This window comes from Oncorhynchus nerka, linkage group LG24 (genome assembly GCF_034236695.1).
Source record: "Oncorhynchus nerka isolate Pitt River linkage group LG24, Oner_Uvic_2.0, whole genome shotgun sequence".
Classification (NCBI taxonomy): Eukaryota; Metazoa; Chordata; class Actinopteri; order Salmoniformes; family Salmonidae; genus Oncorhynchus; species Oncorhynchus nerka.
The window spans coordinates 93,651,064-93,672,057 of NC_088419.1; the positions used below are offsets into that span (position 1 = coordinate 93,651,064).

Genomic DNA, 20,994 nt, shown 5'->3' on the forward strand with positions numbered 1-20,994 from the left:
GGTCTTTGCTGATTTTGTTTGATTTTCCCATGATGTCAAGCAAAGAGGCACTGAGTTTGAAGGTAGGCCTTGAAATACATCCACAGGAACACCTTCAACTGACTCAAATTATGTCAATTAGCCTATCAGAAGCTTTGAGCATGTGTCCATTAGTCTTATGGATTATTTTTATCACTTGGCTCTGCACGATGCATCTGTTATTCCATAGGCTTGGCTCTGCACGATGCATCTGTTATTCCATAGGCTTGGCTCTGCACGATGCATCTGTTATTCCATAGGCTTGGCTCTGCACGATGCATCTGTTATTCCATAGGCTTGGCTCTGCACGATGCATCTGTTATTCCATAGGCTTGGCTCTGCACGATGCATCTGTTATTCCATAGGTTTGGCTCTGTGCATCTGTTATTCCATAGGCTTGGCTCTGCACAATGCATCTGTTATTCCATAGGCTTGGCTCTGCACGATGCATCTGTTATTCCATAGGCTTGGCTCTGCACGATGCATCTGTTATTCCATAGGCTTGGCTCTGCACGATGCATCTGTTATTCCATAGGCTTGGCTCTGCACGATGCATCTGTTATTCCATAGGCTTGGCCATTCCTCTTTGCATTAAATATGTATGCTGCTGAGACAAAAACATTTTTTTTTAAATGTTCATAGTGACAGCGCTTCAAACAATGGCACCAAAAAAAGTCAAGACCCCTGCTCCCAAGCTTTTACTTCTCTACCTTCAGACAGTCAGGCATCCATGTTGACAACTGACCTCAAGACCCTAATCCAGCCAAGGTTTAGAAAATCAATCAGAGAGAGAGGAGTTAGATCACATCACAGGTGACCACTGACCACTATTTGCTCCTGATAGACTTTAAGATAACTATTGTCATTGGTATGTTGGGCTTATATTTAATCAACAGGGCACTGAGGGCAGAAAAGAGCACGAAAAGATAAAGTTAAAAAGCCAAATTGATTGTTCACAGAAGTAAAGCCAATGAAACGGCCTGTTTTACAAACAGTGGACCACATGGATGGACATTCATAAAATTCCATTGCATGCTAGGCTACACACCAGTAAACGGGGACCAACGCAGATGTCTTTTTGGATATCTATTTTTGTTGGTGTCTAAATGGCAGGCCTACCACATAGGGCATGGGCATTCCAAAAATTACATTTTTTATCTTGCCTAGGGAGGCAAAACGGCCAGGACCGACCCTGCATTTATCATATCTAACATTTCCAAATCACTAATTCCAGTCAATCACCTTTGTCTCATCATCAAGTCTGATAGAGTTGGTCATAGACAGGAGATCAGGCCCCCCCCCCCCCCTGATAACATATAAACACTTAAGTTGGGGGCACCCTGGAGGTCAGCCCCCCACAGATAGCATATGGACACATCATAATGTGTACAACTGCAGGAAATTAGCAGAAAAACGTCTAAATCTTCCCTCAGTCTCGTGGCTCTAGCTTTTTTCGGGGCCCGAAGCGAGAGAGAAAAAAATGTACGTTTTACATTTCTACACATTTTGCCGTGGGGCGTAGAGAAAACGTAGCAATTTTATAACCAATTTGTAAGTCGCTCTGGATAAGAGCGTCTGCTAAATGACTTAAATGTAATGTAAAATGATAACCAGTTTCATGCAATTCTACAAATGTTTCCACTGGGGCAGAGAGAATGTTTTGCAGCGACCCCTTGGAATATGTTCTGGGATTCCTCCAATGGCATTGAGGAGTACACCACATCAGTCATTGGCTTCATCAATAAGTACATCGATGACGTCCCCCCCACAATGACCGTAAGTACATACCCTAACCAAAAGTAATGGATTACAGGCAACATCCGCACTGAGCTAAAGGGTAGAGCTGCCGCTTTCAAGGAGCGGGACTCTAACCCGGAAGCTTATAAGAAATCCTGCTATGCCCTCCGACGAACCATCAAACAGGCAAAGCATCAATACAGGACTAAGATCGAATCGTACACCACCGGCTCCGACACTCGTCGGATGTGGCAGGGCTTGCAAACCATTACAGACTACAAAGGGAAGCACAGCCAGGAGCTGCCCAGTGACACAAGCCTACCAGACGAGCTAAACTACTTCTATGCTCGCTTCGAGGCAAATAACACTGAAACATGCATGAGAGCACAAGCTGTTCTGGAAGACTGTGTGATCACGCTCTCCTCAGCCGATGTGAGTAAGACCTTGAAACAGGTCAACATTCACAAGTCCGCAGGGCCAGACAGATTATCAGGAGGTGTACTGCGAGCATGAGCTGACCGAACGGGCAAGTGTCTTCACTGACATTTTCAAACTCTCCCTGTCCGAGTCTGTAATACCAACATGGTTTAAGCAGACCAATATAGTACCTGTGCCGAAGTACACTAAGGTAACCTGCCTAAATGACTACTGACCCGTAGCACTCACATCTGTAGCTATAAAGTGCTTTGAAAGGCTGGTCATGGCTCTCATCAACACCATTATCCCAGAAACCCTAGACCCACACCATTTTGTATACCGCCCCAACAGATCCACAGGTGATGCAATCTCTGGTATGGCAACTGCTCGGCGTCTGACCGCAAGGCACTACAGAGGGTAGTGCGAACGACCCAGTACATCACTGAGGCCAAGATTCCTGCCATCCAGGACCTCTATACAAGGTGGTGTCAGAGGAAGGCCGTATAAATTGTCAGACTCCAGTCAAAGATTGTTCTCTCTGCTTCCGCACGGCAAGCGGTACCAGACCACCAAGTCTAGGTCCAAGATGCTTCTAACTTTTAAACAGCTTCTACCCCCAACCCATAAGACTCCTGAACACCTAATGAAATGGCGACCCAGACTATTTGCATTGCCCCCCTTTTACACCGCTGCTACTCTCTGTTGTTATCATCTATGCATAGTCACTTTAATAACTCTACCTACATGTACATATTACTTCAACTAACCGGTGCCCCCACACATTGCCTCTGTACCAGTATATAGTCTCGCTGTTGTTATTTTACTGCTGCTCTTTAATTACTTGTGACTTTTATTTCTTAATCTTATCCATATTTTTTTTAACTGCATTGTTGTTTAGGAGCTCGTAAGTAAGCATTTCACTGTAAGGTCTACTACACCTGTTGTATTCAGCATTTCACTGTAAGGTCTACTACACCTGTTTTATTCAGCATTTCACTGTAAGGTCTACTACACCTGTTGTATTCGGCATTTCACTGTAAGGTCTACTACACCTGTTGTACTCAGCATTTTACTGTAAGGTCTACTACACCTGTTGTATTCAGCATTTCACTGTAAGGTCTACTACACCTGTTGTATTCAGCATTTCACTGTAAGGTCTACTACACCTGCTGTATTCAGCATTTCACTGTAAGGTATACTACACCTGTTGTATTCAGCATTTCACTGCAAGGTCTACTACACCTGTTGTATTCAGCATTTCACTGTAAGGACTACTACACCTGTTGTATTCAGCATTTCACTGTAAGGACTACTACACCTGTTGTATTCAGCATTTCACTGTAAGGTCTACTACACCTGTTGTATTCAGCATTTCACTGTGAGGTCTACTACACCTGTTGTATTCAGCATTTCACTGTGAGGTCTACTACACCTGTTGTATTCAGCATTTCACTGTGAGGTCTACTACACCTGTTGTATTCAGCATTTCACTGTGAGGTCTACTACACCTGTTGTATTCAGCATTTCACTGTGAGGTCTACTACACCTGTTGTATTCAGCATTTCACTGTAAGGACTACTACACCTGTTGTATTCAGCATTTCACTGTAAGGACTACTACACCTGTTGTATTCAGCATTTCACTGTAAGGTCTACTACACCTGTTGTATTCAGCATTTCACTGTGAGGTCTACTACACCTGTTGTATTCAGCATTTCACTGTGAGGTCTACTACACCTGTTGTATTCAGCATTTCACTGTAAGGTCTACTACACCTGTTGTATTCAGCATTTCACTGTGAGGTCTACTACACCTGTTGTATTCAGCATTTCACTGTGAGGTCTACTACACCTGTTGTATTCAGCATTTCACTGTAAGGTCTACTACACCTGCTGTATTCAGCATTTCACTGTAAGGTATACTACACCTGTTGTATTCAGCATTTCACTGCAAGGTCTACTACACCTGTTGTATTCAGCATTTCACTGTAAGGACTACTACACCTGTTGTATTCAGCATTTCACTGTAAGGACTACTACACCTGTTGTATTCAGCATTTCACTGTAAGGTCTACTACACCTGTTGTATTCAGCATTTCACTGTGAGGTCTACTACACCTGTTGTATTCAGCATTTCACTGTGAGGTCTACTACACCTGTTGTATTCAGCATTTCACTGTGAGGTCTACTACACCTGTTGTATTCGGCGCATGTGACTAATAACATTTGATTTGTTTTGATTTGGAAGGATTTGTATACAGTACCAGACAAAAGTTTGGACCTATTCGTTGAAGGGTTTTTCTTTAGTTTGACTATTTAGACATCAGAACTATGAAATAACGGAATCATATTTTAAACCAAAAACGTTGTTAAACAAAATATATTGATGACAGCTTTGCACACTCTTGGCATTCTCTCAACCAGCTTCATGAGGTAGTCACCTGGAATGCATTTCAATGAACAGGTGTGCCTTGTTAAATGTTCATTTGTGGAATTTCTTTCCTTCTTAATGCGTTTGAGCCAATCAGTTGTTTTGTGACAAGGTAGGGGTGGTATTCAGAAGATAGCCCTATTTGTTAAAAGACCAAGTCCATATTATGGGAAGAACAGCTCAAATAAGCGAAGAGAAACAACAGTCCGTCATTACTTTAAGACATGAAAGTCAGTCAATGTGGAACATTTATAGAAATGTGAACGTTTCTTCAAGTGCAGTCGCAAAAACCATCAAGCGCTATGATGAAACTGGCTCTCGTGAGGACCGCCACAGGAAAGAAAGACCCAGAGTTACTTCTGCTGCAGAGGATAAGTTCAAGTAACAGACACATCTCAACATCAACTGTTCTGAGGAGACTTAGTGAAACAGGCATTCATGGTCAAATTGCTGCAAAGAAACCACTACTTTAGGACACCAATAAGAAGAAGAGACTTACTTGGGCCAAAAAACATGAGCAATGGACATTAGACCGGTGGAAATCTGTCCTTTGGTCGTATGAGTCCAAATTTGAGATTTTTGGTTCCAACCGCTGTGTCTTTGTAAGACGCAGAGTAAACATCCCATCTGGTTTGCTCTTAGTGGGACTATCACTTGTTTTTCAACAGGACAATGACCCAAAACACACCTCCAGGCTGTGTAAGGGCTATTTGACCAAGAAGGAGAGTGATGATGCTGCATCAGATGACCTGACCGCCACAATCACCCGACCTCAACTCAATTGAGATGGTTTGGGATGAGTTGGACCACAGAGTGAAGGAAAAGCAGCCAACAAGTGTTCAGCATATGTGCGAGCTCCTTCAAGACTGCTGGAAAAGCATTCCAGGTGAAGATGGTTGAGAGAATGCCAAGAGTGTGCAAAGCTGTCATCAAGGCAAAAGGGAGGCGACTTTGAAGAATCTCAAATCTCAAATATATTTAGATTTGTTTAACACTTTATTTGTTTACTACATGATTCCATATGTGTTATTTCATAGTTTTGATGTCTTCACTATTATTATACAATGTAGAAAAAAATAAAGAAAAACCCTTGAGTGAGTAGGTGTGTCCAAACCATTTTTCAGCAACCATTGTCAGTCTAGTTAATTGATCATCTACGTGTTACTAGCTATACATGTAGTTATATGTCTGTCATAATGAGCTATCTAGCTATAAGTTAACCCTGACCAATCAAATGGAATGTAAGCCATTATGGTCATTCCAACTGATCTTAACTAGGTGTCTTTACTAGACAGACAGTCAGACAGAGAGAGAGAGGGGGAGAGAGAGGGACAGAGAGAGGGGAGAGAGAGGGGAGAGGGGGATAGAGAGAGGGGAGAGGGGATGAGAGAGAGGGGACAGAGAGAGGGGGTGAGAGAGGGGACAGAGAGAGGGGGAGAGAGAGGGACGAGAGAGGGTACAGAGAGAGAGGGGGAGGAGAGGGGATAGAGAGAGGGGGAGAGAGAGGGGGAGAGAGAGGGGATAGAGAGAGGGGACAGAGAGAGGGGGAGAGAGAGGGGGAGAGAGAGGGACGAGAGAGGGGTACAGAGAGAGAGGTGGAGGAGAGGGGATAGAGAGAGGGGGAGAGAGAGAGGGGGTGAGAGAGGGGACAGAGAGAGGGGGAGAGAGAGGGATGAGAGAGAGGGATGAGAGAGGGTACAGAGAGAGAGGGGGAGGAGAGGGGATAGAGAGAGGGGGAGAGAGAGGGGATAGAGAGAGTGGGAGAGAGAGGGGATAGAGAGAGGGGGAGAGAGGGGGGATAGAGAGAGGGGACAGAGAGAGGGGGGAGAGAGAGGGGGGAGAGAGAGGGACGAGAGAGGGTACAGAGAGAGAGGTGGAGGAGAGGGGATAGAGAGAGGGGGAGAGAGAGGGGGTGAGAGAGGGGACAGAGAGAGGGGAGAGAGGGATGAGAGAGAGGGGACAGAGAGAGGGGGAGAGAGAGGGACGAGAGAGGGGGAGGAGAGGGGATAGAGAGAGGGGGAGAGAGGGATGAGAGAGAGGGGACAGAGAGAGAGGGGAGGAGAGGGGATAGAGAGAGGGGGAGAGAGAGGGGGAGAGAGAGGGGATAGAGAGAGGGGGAGAGAGAGGGGATAGAGAGAGGGGGAGAGAGAGGGGGAGAGAGGGACGAGAGAGAGGGGGAGAGAGAGGGGGAGAGAGAGGGCACCGACAGAGGGGGGAGAGAGGGGGAGAGAGAGGGGGGAGAGAGATGAAGAAAGTAAGAAAAATAGCAGTGCACATTTACATAGACTTGAGTATTTCAACAACTCTTCTCTTCCAACTTGTTAGGCAATCACAGGGGAAGGATGGCCAGCCATACAGGAGGGTGATTTTCACTACGGAGTAGGAGGCCGTGCTGATGGAGATGCATGCTGGCCATTTCGGAGTGAAGCCGTATCCTTGGCAAAATAAACCTACGCTTCTTCTGGAGTGGGATTGTCAAGGATGTGGACAGCTGGGCAAGTGAAATAACCTTTGGTTTATCAATCACATTCTATTATATCTGACATAGACTGTCATATCCGAGAGCACACAATGTTGTCCTACCACCGAGAAGAACACTGACACTGGAGGCAGAAGAACTCTGCCTAGAAGGCCAGCATCCCGGAGTCGAGATGCTGACCTTGTGATCTGTAAGGTAAGTTTAATGTTTAACTTTAATGTGTCAAGCAGATTACCACTTTTCTTTGCTACTTTCCAAAACGTAGCAACGCTTAAGCCATGGATTTCATGTCGAAATGTTAATTACCAAGGTACCCAAAAAGTAGTTTGAAGTAATTCCATATTATTAGCTTATCAAAAGAATGTCACGGAAATCAGCTTTGTTTGCAGAGTGGGGATGAAAAGAACATAATTTAGGCTGTAATGATCTCCATAGTTCAACGTATTAGGTTATCACACCGTTGACATAGCAACAGACGCTAATAAGGGGGGGGGGGGGGGGCACTTTTTGGCAGCGGGATATTATTTGGCATGACAGGCCCCCTGGAGGTAGGTGCCCCGGGGCCCCAGATGAGGTGATCCGGCACTGGTCATAGACATGCTGTGCTTGAATTGGGCCGTCCTGGTACACACGGGAGACGAGTGCCAGGTAGCTCCTAAAAGGTTTGACTGCTTGGGTACCAGCACCTGGCTTAAAAAAATATGACCAGCGCCCAAAATGAAAAATATTTCAGTAGTGTCGACATCACACATGAGGATATGTTACTTTACCACCTCATCAAAACAAGATCAAGTTATTTGCAGGCTTTAATAGAGGTCGAAGGTCAAAACAACACCAGTTCAGCTGAATTTTCTTGCAGCTCAGTTTCCCTGTAAAACAAAATGGGAAGTGTCAGGGTGCGGATCTAGTATCTAGTCCACCCTGTCTTACTCATTATGATCTAAAAGGCAAAACTGATCCTAGACCAGCTGTCACACACGGATCTGTTTTTACCTGTCTTTGTGCTAGACCCCCCCAGGTGTCTCCCATCTCCCCCTGCTATCCCCTGTGTATTTACATATACCTGCGTTTTCTGTTTGTCTGTGCCAGTTCGCCTTGTCCCGTCAAGATCTACCAGCATGTTTCCTGCACTCTAATTGTTTGGTTTTCCTAGTCTTCCCAGTTCTGACCTTTCTGCTGGTCCTGACCCTGATCCTGAGCCTGGCTGTCCTGACCCTGAGCCTGGCTGTCCTGACCCTGAGCCTGCCTGCCCTGACCCTGAGCCTGCCTGCCCCCTGAGCCTGCCTGCCCTGACCCTGACCCTGAGCCTGCCTGCCCTGACCCTGAGCCTGCCTGCCCTGACCCTGAGCCTGCCTGCCCTGACCCTGAGCCTGGCTGCCCTGACCCTGAGCCTGAGCCTGCCTGCCCTGACCCTGAGCCTGGCTGCCCTGACCCTGAGCCTGAGCCTGCCTGCCCTGACCCTGAGCCTGGCTGCCCTGACCCTGACCCTGAGCCTGCCTGCCCTGACCCTGAGCCTGGCTGCCCTGACCCTGACCCTGACCCTGCCTGCCCTGACCCTGAGCCTGGCTGCCCTGACCCTGAGCCTGCCTGCCCTGACCCTGAGCCTGGCTGCCCTGACCCTGACCCTGAGCCTGCCTGCCCTGACCCTGAGCCTGGCTGCCCTGACCCTGACCCTGAGCCTGCCTGCCCTGACCCTGAGCCTGGCTGCCCTGACCCTGACCCTGAGCCTGCCTGCCCTGACCCTGAGCCTGGCTGCCCTGACCCTGACCCTGAGCCTGCCTGCCCTGACCCTGAGCCTGGCTGCCCTGAGCCTGACACTGAGCCTGCCTGCCCTGACCCTGAGCCTGGCTGCCCTGACCCTGAGCTTGAGCCTGCCTGCCCTGACCCTGAGCCTGGCTGCCCTGACCCTGACCCTGAGCCTGCCTGCCCTGACCCTGAGCCTGGCTGCCCTGACCCTGACCCTGAGCCTGCCTGCCCTGACCCTGAGCCTGGCTGCCCTGACCCTGACCCTGAGCCTGGCTGCCCTGACCCTGACCCTGAGCCTGGCTGCCCTGACCCTGAGCCTGGCTGCCCTGACCCTGATCCGGCCTGCCGTCTTGTACCTGCCTGAATCTGATTTGGATTACGACTCTTTGCCTGCTTTGACGTGCCTTTTGCCTGCCCCTTGTACTATAATAAACTCTGAGACTCGTACTATCCGCCTCCCGTGTCTGCATCTGGGTCTTAGCCTGAGCCAGGTCAGGTCAGAGGTCAACCCGCCCTGTGCAATTGGGTCCTGGAATTGACGGGCCGCCCCCCATGGTGGTGACGGTAGGAAACAACATCTCCACTTCGCTGATCCTCAGCACTGGAGCCCCAATAGGGTGTGTGTTCAGCCCTCTCCTGTACTCCCTGTTCACCAATGACTGCGTGGCCGTGCTCGCCTCCAACTCAATCATCAAGTTTGCAGATGACACAACAGTAGTAGGCTTGATCACCAACAATGACGAGGCAGCCTATAGGGAGGAGGTGAGGGCACTCGGAGTGTGGTGTCAGGAATACAACCTCTCACTTAACGTCAACAAAACATAGGAGATGATCGTGGGCTTCAGGAAACAGTAGATGGAGCACCCCCCTATCCACATTGACGGGACAGCAGTGGAGAAGGTGGAAAGATTCAAGTTCCTCTGCGTACACATCACGGACAAACTGAAATGTCCACCCACAACCTCAGGAGGTTGAAGAAATTTGGCTTGTCATCTAAAACCCTCACAAACTTTTACAGATGCACAATTGAAAGCATCCTGTCGGGCCTGGTACGGCAACTGCACCTCCCTCAACTGCCGTGCTCTCCAGAAGGTGGTGTGGTCTGCACAACGGATCACCGGGGGCAAACTACCTGCCCTCCAGGACACCTGCAGCATACGATGTCACAGAAAGGCCAAAAAGAGAATCAAGTACAACGACCACCCGAGCCACTGCCTGTTCACACCGCTATCATCCAGAAGGCGAGGTCAGGACAGGTGCATCAAAGCTGGGACCGAGAGACTGAAAAACAGCTTCTATCTCAAGGCCATCAGACTGTTAAACAGCCACCACTAACATGGAGAGGCTGCTGCCAACATATAGACTTGAAATCATTGGCCACTATAATAAATGGATCACGTGTCACTTTAACAATGACACTTTAATTAATAATGTTTACATATCTTACATTACATTACTCATCTCATGTGTATATACTGTATTTTATACCGTCTATTGCATCTTGCCTATGCTGCGCGGCCATCGCTCATCCATATATTTATATGTATATATTCTTATTCCATTCCTTTACTTAGATTTGTGTGTATTAGGTCGTTGTTGTGGAATTGTTAGATTACTTGTTAGATATTACTGCACTGTTGGAACTAGAAGCACAAGCATTTCGCTACACTCGCATTAACATCTGCTAACCACGTGTATGTGACCAATAAAATTTGATTTGATTTGATTTGAGGCTCTCTGTGGAGACACAGGCCTCTCCTGGGTGATTTCCTGCCCCGTGTGTCCTCTCGTGTCTTTCTTACTCTCTAAAACCAAACCCTAGGCTGTTAAGCCAAAGCATTTTAAAAATGGTGGGAGGCAAGGCGGATGTCTGGATAGATTGTGCCTCTGTAGCTTGGATGTCTGGATGTGAGCCAGCTCGACAGGTAGAGACTAGTCTCCCTCATACTCCATATTCCCATAACTTTTACAGTTAAATCCCCCCCCCCCTTTAAGTATCTGCTAGTGTGCAGACAGTGGCTGAATCAGGTTCACAAAGAGAGAGCCTATATGGGCCTGTGCTGATGCACTATGTTATGTCTGATAGACTGACGTTTCATTGTGCTGAACTCGGGGAAAGAGAGAGCAACATACTGTGAGACATACTGCTACGGAGAACACCGCGGATTTGGACGGTCAGAACTGAGGTGAGTTTAGGAACCCCGCAGGCTGCTGTTTATAATACCGAGGAATACTGAGCCACGCACCAGACGACTTACCCCCTTAGTCCTCAGTCAAGAATCAGCATTAATTGATAGCTGTAGATTATGATATGAATTCAGGTGCAATAAGGTGTACAATAAATAAAGCTATATCTTTAATTCTATCGCTACCACCAAAATGTGTCCTGGCTGTATTTAGTCAACAGTAGTTACAGTTGAGAACTCAGTTGAGTAAAATTGTTGTTGTTGTTGTTTTGTTGTAGCTTTTTTTCCAAAGAGGCTACTGTTATTTTTAGTCAAATGTTTAGATCCAAAAGGACACACATGAAAACATTCACTTTCCCTGCCTATCTTATCTCCTGTACTACTTCTTTAGAGAGCAGATGCACCCACTGGGTCCATGGATTCTTATCCTGTCTATGTGGTAGGGGGTAAACAGGGCTTTGTGTATTACTATGCTAATATCCTGTCTATGTAGAGGGGGTAAACAGGGCTTTGTGTATTACTATGCTAATATCCTGTCTATGTAGAGGGGGTAAACAGGGCTTTGTGTATTACTATGCTAATATCCTGTCTATGTAGAGGGGGTAAACAGGGCTTTGTGTATTACTATGCTAATATCCTGTCTATGTAGAGGGGGTAAACAGGGCTTTGTGTATTACTATGCTAATATCCTGTCTATGTATAGGGGGTAAACAGGGCTTTGTGTATTACTATGCTAATATCCTGTCTATGTAGAGGGGGTAAACAGGGCTTTGTGTATTACTATGCTAATATCCTGTCTATGTAGAGGGGGTAAACAGGGCTTTGTGTATTACTATGCTAATATCCTGTCTATGTAGAGGGGGTCAACAGGGCTTTGTGTATTACTATGCTAATATCCTGTCTATGTAGAGGGGGTCAACAGGGCTTTGTGTATTACTATGCTAATATCCTGTCTATGTGGTAGGGGGTAAACTGGGCTTTGTGTATTACTATGCTAATATCCTGTCTATGTAGAGGGGGTCAACAGGGCTTTGTGTATTACTATGCTAATATCCTGTCTATGTAGAGGGGGTAAACAGGGCTTTGTGTATTACTATGCTAATATCCTGTCTATGTAGAGGGGGTAAACAGGGCTTTGTGTATTACTATGCTAATATCCTGTCTATGTAGAGGGGGTAAACAGGGCTTTGTGTATTACTATGCTAATATCCTGTCTATGTAGAGGGGGTAAACAGGGCTTTGTGTATTACTATGCTAATATCCTGTCTATGTAGAGGGGGTAAACAGGGCTTTGTGTATTACTATGCTAATATCCTGTCTATGTAGAGGGGGTAAACAGGGCTTTGTGTATTACTATGCTAATATCCTGTCTATGTAGAGGGGGTAAACAGGGCTTTGTGTATTACTATGCTAATATCCTGTCTATGTAGAGGGGGTCAACAGGGCTTTGTGTATTACTATGCTAATATCCTGTCTATGTAGAGGGGGTAAACAGGGCTTTGTGTATTACTATGCTAATATCCTGTCTATGTAGAGGGGGTCAACAGGGCTTTGTGTATTACTATGCTAATATCCTGTCTATGTGGTAGGGGGTAAACTGGGCTTTGTGTATTACTATGCTAATATCCTGTCTATGTAGAGGGGGTAAACAGGGCTTTGTGTATTACTATGCTAATATCCTGTCTATGTAGAGGGGGTCAACAGGGCTTTGTGTATTACTATGCTAATATCCTGTCTATGTGGTAGGGGGTAAACAGGGCTTTGTGTATTACTATGCTAATATCCTGTCTATGTAGAGGGGGTCAACAGGGAGGGGGTAAACAGGGCATTGTGTATTACTATGCTAATATCCTGTCTATGTGGAGGGGGTAAACAGGGCTTTGTGTATTACTATGCTAATATCCTGTCTATGTGGTAGGGGGTAAACAGGGCTTTGTGTATTACTATGCTAATATCCTGTCTATGTGGTAGGGGGTCAACAGAGCTTTGAGTATTACTATGCTAATATCCTGTCTATGTGGTAGGGGGTCAACAGGGCTTTGTGTATTACTGTGCTAATATCCTGTCTATGTGGTAGGGGGTAAACAGGGCTTTGTGTATTACTATGCTAATACAGTAGTCATTGGACTGGTTCTTGGCGCAGTAATTGTCTAATTTTGTAGCAGTGTTTTTAGATACTGACAAAGCCACTGAACGTTTACTTTCATTCACAATCTGATCGGTATTGTATGGTATGACTCCAGTCCCAAGTACAGACACTAAGTACATACACAAAGTACAGACACTAAGTACAGACACTAAGTTCAGACACTAAGTACAGACACCAAGTACAGACACCAAGTACAGACACTAAGTACAGACACTAAGTTCAGATACTTAGTTCAGACACATCCCAATGGGAACAGAGGTCTAGTTTAGATTTACATTAGATTGAGTTGTAAACTAACGTTTAATTCAACGTGAAATCAAGGTTAAAAGTTCAAAGTTGTGTGAAAAAAAAGACAAAATGGCCTTCCATTGATGACTTTACGTTGATGACTTTATGTTGACGACTTTACGTTGACAACTTTACGTTGATGACTTTACGTTGACGACTTTACGTTGACGACTTTACGTTGATGACTTTACGTTGATGACTTTACGTTTACGACTTTACGTTGATGACTTTACGTTGATGACTTTACGTTGATGACTTTACGTTGACGACTTTACGTTGACGACTTTACGTTGACGACTTTACGTTGATGACTTTACGTTGACGACTTTACGTTGATGACTTTACGTTGATGACTTTACGTTGACAACTTTACGTTGATGACTTTACGTTGACGACTTTACGTTGACGAGACTTTACGTTGATGACTTTACGTTGACGAGACTTTACGTTGATGACTTTTAGCAAAAAAACAAGGGTTGAAATTACAACCATTTTTTTTGCACAGTGGGATTGTATCTGTTTTGATCCACTTGATTTCTATCATAGTGTGCAATATATTTTTTCAGACTACATAAATGGTCATGTGAAAGTGCTGTCTGGAGTTTGGGCTTGCAAGTCCATTCGTAATCGAAGATCCATTGTCCTTCTCTGTTATGTCTTGAACCTAAAATCTAATTAATGAAGCCAATGACCTACAGAACCAGTCAAACGTTTGGACACACCTACTCATTCCAGGGTTTTTCTTTATTTTTACTATTTTCTACACAAGACTTGCCTAAAACTCCCCCAGTACCAGTTGAAAAAATGTATGGAAATACTGTATATATGGCTTAGTAGAAAAGTTATTTTATATATACACAATCACCCGACCTCAACCCAATTGGTGGGATGGTTTGGGATGAGTTGGACCGCAGAGTGAAGGAAAAGCAGCCAACAAGTGCTCAGCATATGTGGGAACTCCTTCAAGACTGTTAGAAAAGCATTCCAGGTGAAGCTGGTTGAGAGAATGCCAAGAGTTGTCATCAAGGCAAAGGGTGGCTACTTTGAAGAATCTAAACTCTAAAATATATTTTGATATGTTCAGCACTTTTTGGGGGGTTACTACATGATTCCATATGTGTTATTTCATAGTTTTGATGTCTTCACTATTATTCTACAATGTAGAAAATAGTAAAAGTAACGAAAAACCCTTGAATGAATAGGTGTGTCCAAACTTTTGACTGGTAGTGTACGTGCGATATCTCTGTCAAATCCAGCTACAGTATTTGTTTGCCTTCAGCTCAATGCACTTACCATTTCTACATGTATCAAAACATTTGTTTTAAAAGTGAGAGGAATAGAGGGGCTCCCGAGTGGCTCAGTGCAAGAGATCCTGGTTCGAGTCCAGACCGGGAGACCCATGGGGTGGCGCGCAATTGGCCCAGCGTCGTCCGGGTTTGGGGAGGTTTTGGCCGGCAGGAATGTTCTTGTCCCATTGCGTACTAGCGACTCCTGTGGCGGGCCGGGCACAATGCACGCTGACATGGTCGTGTACAGTGTTTCCTTCAACACATTGGTGCGGCTGGCTTCCGGGTTAAGCGGGCATTGTGTCTAGAAGCAGTGCGGATTGGCTGGGTTATGTTTTGGAGTAAGCATGGCTCTCGACCTTCACCTCTCTCGAATCCGTACGGGAGTTGCAGCGATGGGACAAGACTGTACTACCAATTGGATACCACAACATCGGGGAGAAAAAGGAGTAAAAATAAATCAAATAAAAAAATATTGACATAAAAAAAGGAGAGTAATGAGGAGTTTTCTCTGGGGCAGTATGTACTGTATCTAGCATCTCAGAGTAGGAGTGGGGATCTAGGATCAGGCCCCTACCGTCAATGAATCTGTGATCTAAAATGAAAACTGATCCTAAATCATCCCTCTTCCTCTGAGACGCTTCATACATATGGCTCCTCTACACAAAGACCTATTCACAAAAGCGCCTGGCTAATTGCTTCCGCAGATGCAAAACTCCATTAGCTCATTCTGAGGGAACTTACCCAGCTGTTCACACCCAGCCACACTAGGTCATTTCACAGTTAAATTCCTCTGTTATTAGCTTTTAAATGAGGGGGTTGGGTTGGAAGCTCCAGGCTACCATAAAATGTTTACCGAAAGATGTAATGTCTCTGTTTACATCCCAAATGGCACCCTATTCTCTAGTTAGTGGACTACTTTTCACCAGAGCTCTATGCACTACATAGGGAATAGGGTGTGATTTGGAACGCATCCTATGACTGTCATTAGAACAGTTGCCAACAAGCAGGGGCAGGGTGAGATCGGCAGTCTGTTACAGTTCCTGGTTGTAAAGATGTGTTGACTGTGAAGGCCACTTGCAGGTTTCCTCTGTGGATCTTAGTGGGGGAAGGGACTTTCTGGCAACTTTCACATTTGTTATTCAAAAAAATGTATATACAGTGGGCTCCGAAATTACTGGCAATGCAATGCACAAACAATACTTAAAATAATATAAACAATGTAATTATAGAGATAAACTCAAAATACCAACATGTGAGAAATACTGGACTTTATTAATGGTTCAGTGGAATTAACCAAAATCATACAATTATTTAATACAAAATACATTTCACCAGAATCAATGTTTCATAATTATTGTCACTCCTCATTTAGTACTTAGTGCATCCACCTCTGGCAAGGATAACAGCATGGTCTTTTCCTGTGATGTTTGACAAGGTTAAGGAACACATTTGGAGGGATTTTGGACCATTCCTCTATGCAGATCCTTTCAAGATCCTTCACATTCGTGGGTTTGCACTTATCAACTGCCCTCTTCCACTCAGCCCACAGGTTTTGGATTGGATTGAGGTCTGGCGACTGAGATGGCCATGGCAGAACATTGATTTTGTGTCACAGAACCATTTCTGTGTGGATCTTGAGGTATGTTTTGGGTCACTGTCTTGTTGGAAAGTCCACCTACGGCCAAGTCCCAGCCTTCTGGCAGAGGCAACCAGATTGTCAGCCAAAATTGCCTGATACCTGGTGGAATTCATTATGTCATCAATCTTAACCAGTGCCCCTGGACCTCTGGAATTAAAACAGCCCCAAAACATCACCCCACCACCATATTTCACCGTGGGTATGAGGTGCCTCTCCTGGTATGCATCTCTGTTTCGACGCCAAACATAAGTATTGCTGAATCTGACCAAAACGTTCAATTTTGGTCTCATCTGACCAGAGCACCTTCTTCCAATCATAATTTAAAAGACGTTTGGCAAACTCCAAGCGTTTGCGTCTGTGTCTTTGGGTCATTAAGGGCTTTCTTCTGGCAACCCTTCCAAAGAGCCTGCGGATGTGGAGTTGGTGTCTGATGGTGCTTTTTGAAACCTGGTGACCCCAAGATGCCACCAAGGCCTGCAATTCTTTCACAGTGATTCTGGGGTTTTTGTTGCTTCTCTCACCATCCTCCTCCCTATCCTGGGGGGCAAAATGCATTTTCGTCCTCTACCCGTGAGGTTTTCAACTGTTCCATATCTTTTCAATTTTCTAATAATTGCCCTGACAGTGCTCAGTGGTATATTCAATCGTCTGTGGATCTTCTTGTAGCCATTACCAGATTTATGAAGGTCTATGACCCATCTGTCTCTTTTGAACAGCCAGTTCTTTTGTTTTCTTAATGATGTTGGATGACAGCTGGATATTGCATGTGTGTTACCTCATTTTCATACCTTAGCGAAACAGGAAGTGATGTAATGGCTCAATATAGTTCCTTAAGACTTAGCTCAACTTTAATAAGTGGAATTTAATTCCTGGTTTAATGTTGGTAGATGTTATTTACAACAATATTTAAGGGTGCCATTAATTGTGAAATTTTGATTTGGAGGACATTGATTTTTAATTAAATCAATAAATTATTTTGGTTGGTTCCATTGAAACATTAATAAAGTCCAGTATTTCTCACATGTTGGTATTTTGAGTTTATCTCTATAATTATATTGTTTATATTTGTTTAAGTATTGTTAGTGCATTGCCAGTCAGGGTTGCCAGTAATTTTGGATCCCACTGTATATATATTTAACCTTTTATTTAACTAGGCAAGTCAGTTGAGAAAAAAAGTATTATTTAGAATGACGGCCTACCAAAATGCAAAAGACCTCCTGCGGGGACGAGGGCTGGGATAAAAAAACAAAACAACATTTAATAAAAATATAGGACAAAACACACATCACGACAAGAGAGACAACACAACTCTACATAAAGAGAGACCTAAAGACAACAACATGGCAAGGCAGCAGCATAGCATGACAGCAATACCTATTGCATTGCTTCAACTTTCCCTTTGTCCCAGTTTTCTCTGCCATCACAAATCCTCTCTAGACAAAGTTTGGGTCAATTCCATCAAGAAAATGGGAAATGGTATTTCACTTTACTTCCTGAATATGTTTCATACATACACTGAGCCAGTCACCTCATACACTGAGCTAGTTACCTCATACACTGAGCTAGTTACCTCATACACTGAGCCGGTCACCTCATACACTGAGCCGGTCACCTCATACACAGAGCCGGTCACCTCATACACTGAGCCGGTCACCTCATACACTGAGCCGGTCACCTCATACACAGAGCCGGTCACCTCATACACGGAGCCGGTCACCTCATACACTGAGCCAGTCACCTCATACACTGAGCCAGTCACCTCATACACTGAGCTAGTTACCTCATACACTGAGCCAGTCACCTCATACACTGAGCCAGTCACCTCATACACTGAGCCAGTCACCTCATACACAGAGCCAGTCACCTCATACACGGAGTATGAGGTGACTGGCTCCATGTATGAGGTGACTGGCTCTGAGAAACTCCATCAGCTGAGTCTCTTCCAGGCATAAACTCAAAACGGATGTCATTCAGTTCTTTCTTCAAGTTTCTCAACCTCATACACGTTGTTTCTTCACATTCCTGTAGGTGCTTTTTGGAGATCCAAAAAGGTCTGCATGGGTACTGAGAACACATCAGGGCTCCTACCAACCTCTCTACTTCCTAAAGGCCCATTTCCCTACCGGGTTCCACCCAAACCCCAGCCCAGAAGGGAACGATGGCACTGGGCCACAGACACGGTAACTGTCCTGAACAGGAACACCTGTACAGGTGAAGCAGGGGACCATGGTCAGGAGAAGGGACAACTGACCAGGAACAAGTCCATACCACCTCTCATCAATAGCCAGGGGGACTCTATTTCGTCTGAAGTTATGACCTCTGGCTCTTCCAGGATCCAATCTGCATCTTCAACGACACCAGCGGAGGAACAGTGGGCTTCCATCGGATTCACACCTGTTCCAAAGCCTCGTCTCAGAGTCGGACCAACACCTGCAGAGGAACAATGGACTTCCATCGGATTCACACCTGTTCCAAAGCCTCGTCTCAGAGTCGGACCAACACCTGCAGAGGAACAATGGACTTCCATCGGATTCACACCTGTTCCAAAGCCTCGTCTTAGAGTCGGACCAACACTTAACCCACACAGCAGAGACTCAGGTAGGACCCTTCATTTATTCAACTATTGTGTCTTTATTGTGAGAGCTCTGGTAAGACTTCCAATGTATTCATTACAGACGGCGCATGAACTTGAAACTTACTAGTGAACACAGTACATTGGCATCTCTAATACTTTGACGGATACAGTATCGTGACAGCTTTCTTGTTTCCATAACAGATCTGGCAGCAGGACATATGGAGGAGCCCTTATGCTTACGTACCAACCCTGTCCAAAGACTTCCTCCCCCTAACAAGCCCCTCCCAACTTTGAAAATAAACAGTATTGTTCAGAGAAGGGTCCACATGAACACTGAGAACAGAAACAGTGGATCCATGGTTGTCATTGACACTGAGGGCTCAGGAGCGGATTTACATTATACACAGCTTCCAAGAGGCAGCCGGGAGAGGCTGAACACTGCTGTGACAGACAAGCTGAAAGCAAACTGCAGAGAGAAAAACGGTTTATTAGAAACCTTGTGGCAGGAACGCAAACTGGTGCAAGAGAGCGGAATATTGCCGTACCTCAACAAGCAAGAGCTGCTGCTACAGGAGGTATACGGTATCATCAGTGTGTTTTCTACTGTTAGTGAAACCTTTATCTTTTCTTTACAATAGGTGTCTTGTTCATTGTGATTGATGGGCACCATTGTATGGATAACTGCATTGGATCTCTCTCCCTTTCTCTTTCTCTCTCTCTCTCTCTCTCTCTCTCTCTCTCTCTCTCTCTGTGTCTCCCTCCCTCTCTCCCTTTCTCTCTGTCTCCCTCCTCTCCATTTCTCTCTCTCTCTGTCTCCCTCCCCCTCCCTCTCTCCCTTTCTCTCTGTCTCTCTCCTCTCCCTTTCTCTCTCTCTCTCTCTGTCTCCCTCCCTCTCTCCCTTTCTCTCTCTCTCTGTCTCCCTCCCTCCTCTCCCTTTCTCTCTCTCTCTGTCTCCCTCCCTCTCTTCCTTTCTCTCTCTCTCTGTCTCCCTCCCTCTCTTCCTTTCTCTCTGTCTCCCTCCTCTCCCTTTCTCTCTCTCTCTCTGTCTCACTCCCTCTCTCCCTTTCTCTCTCTCTCTGTCTCCCTCCCTCCTCTCCCTTTCTCTCTCTGTCTCCCTCCCTCCTCTCCCTTTCTCTCTCTCTCTGTCTCCCTCCCTCCCTCCTCTCCCTTTCTCTCTCTCTCTGTCTCCCTCCCTCCTCTCTCTCGTGTCCCAGAGTATGTATGAGGTGGTGACGACAGAGCAGTCCTACCTGGAGAGGCTGGGTGTCGCTGTGAACCATTTCATGAAGTCATCTACCCTGCGTCTAGCCCTGTCACCCAGAGACCACAAGTCCCTTTTCTCTAGTATTGCCAAGATCAGGGAGATTAGCCAGAAGTAAGCCTGCCTGTTGCACATTGGGCGCCAATCTAAGGGTGCAAGACTTCATTACTAGTTTTACCTGTACAAAGACCAATGCATTTGCATTAACTTGTTGTGCCTTTGAGGACTGATCTGAGAAGATCGTTGTGTTGTCAGATTTTTAGATGCGATGAAGGAGGAGCTGGAGTCTAACCTGCTATGTGACATATTGTATTCTCAGCTTTCTAGACGTAATGAGGGAGGAGCTGGAGTCTAACCTGCTATGTGACATATTGTATTCTCAGCTTTCTAGACGTAATGAGGGAGGAGCTGGAGTCTAACCTGCTATGTGACATATTGTATTCTCAGCTTTCTAGACGTAATGAGGGAGGAGCTGGAGTCTAACCTGCTATGTGACATATTGTATTCTCAGCTTTCTAGACATAATGAGGGAGGAGCTGGAGTCTAACCTGCTATGTGACATATTGTATTCTCAGCTTTCTAGACGTAATGAGGGAGGAGCTGGAGTCTAACCTGCTATGTGACATATTGTATTCTCAGCTTTCTAGACGTAATGAGGGAGGAGCTGGAGTCTAACCTGCTATGTGACATATTGTATTCTCAGCTTTCTAGACGTAATGAGGGAGGAGCTGGAGTCTAACCTGCTATGTGACATATTGTATTCTCAGCTTTCTAGACGTAA

General features: G+C 45.5%; 1 protein-coding gene across 1 annotated transcript; it reads left to right on the forward strand.

The window, feature by feature from the left end:
- The first annotated feature begins 10,843 nt into the window (after nt 1–10,843).
- On the forward strand, nt 10,844–20,632 carry LOC115120634 (uncharacterized). The gene is made up of 5 exons (XM_029649587.2): nt 10,844–11,012; nt 18,406–18,975; nt 19,154–19,527; nt 20,167–20,327; nt 20,533–20,632. Exons 2-5 carry the CDS (start codon nt 18,435–18,437, stop codon nt 20,630–20,632), a joined length of 1,176 nt encoding a protein of 391 aa, XP_029505447.1. The 5' UTR covers nt 10,844–11,012; nt 18,406–18,434.
- Nucleotides 20,633–20,994: the final 362 nt, after the last annotated feature.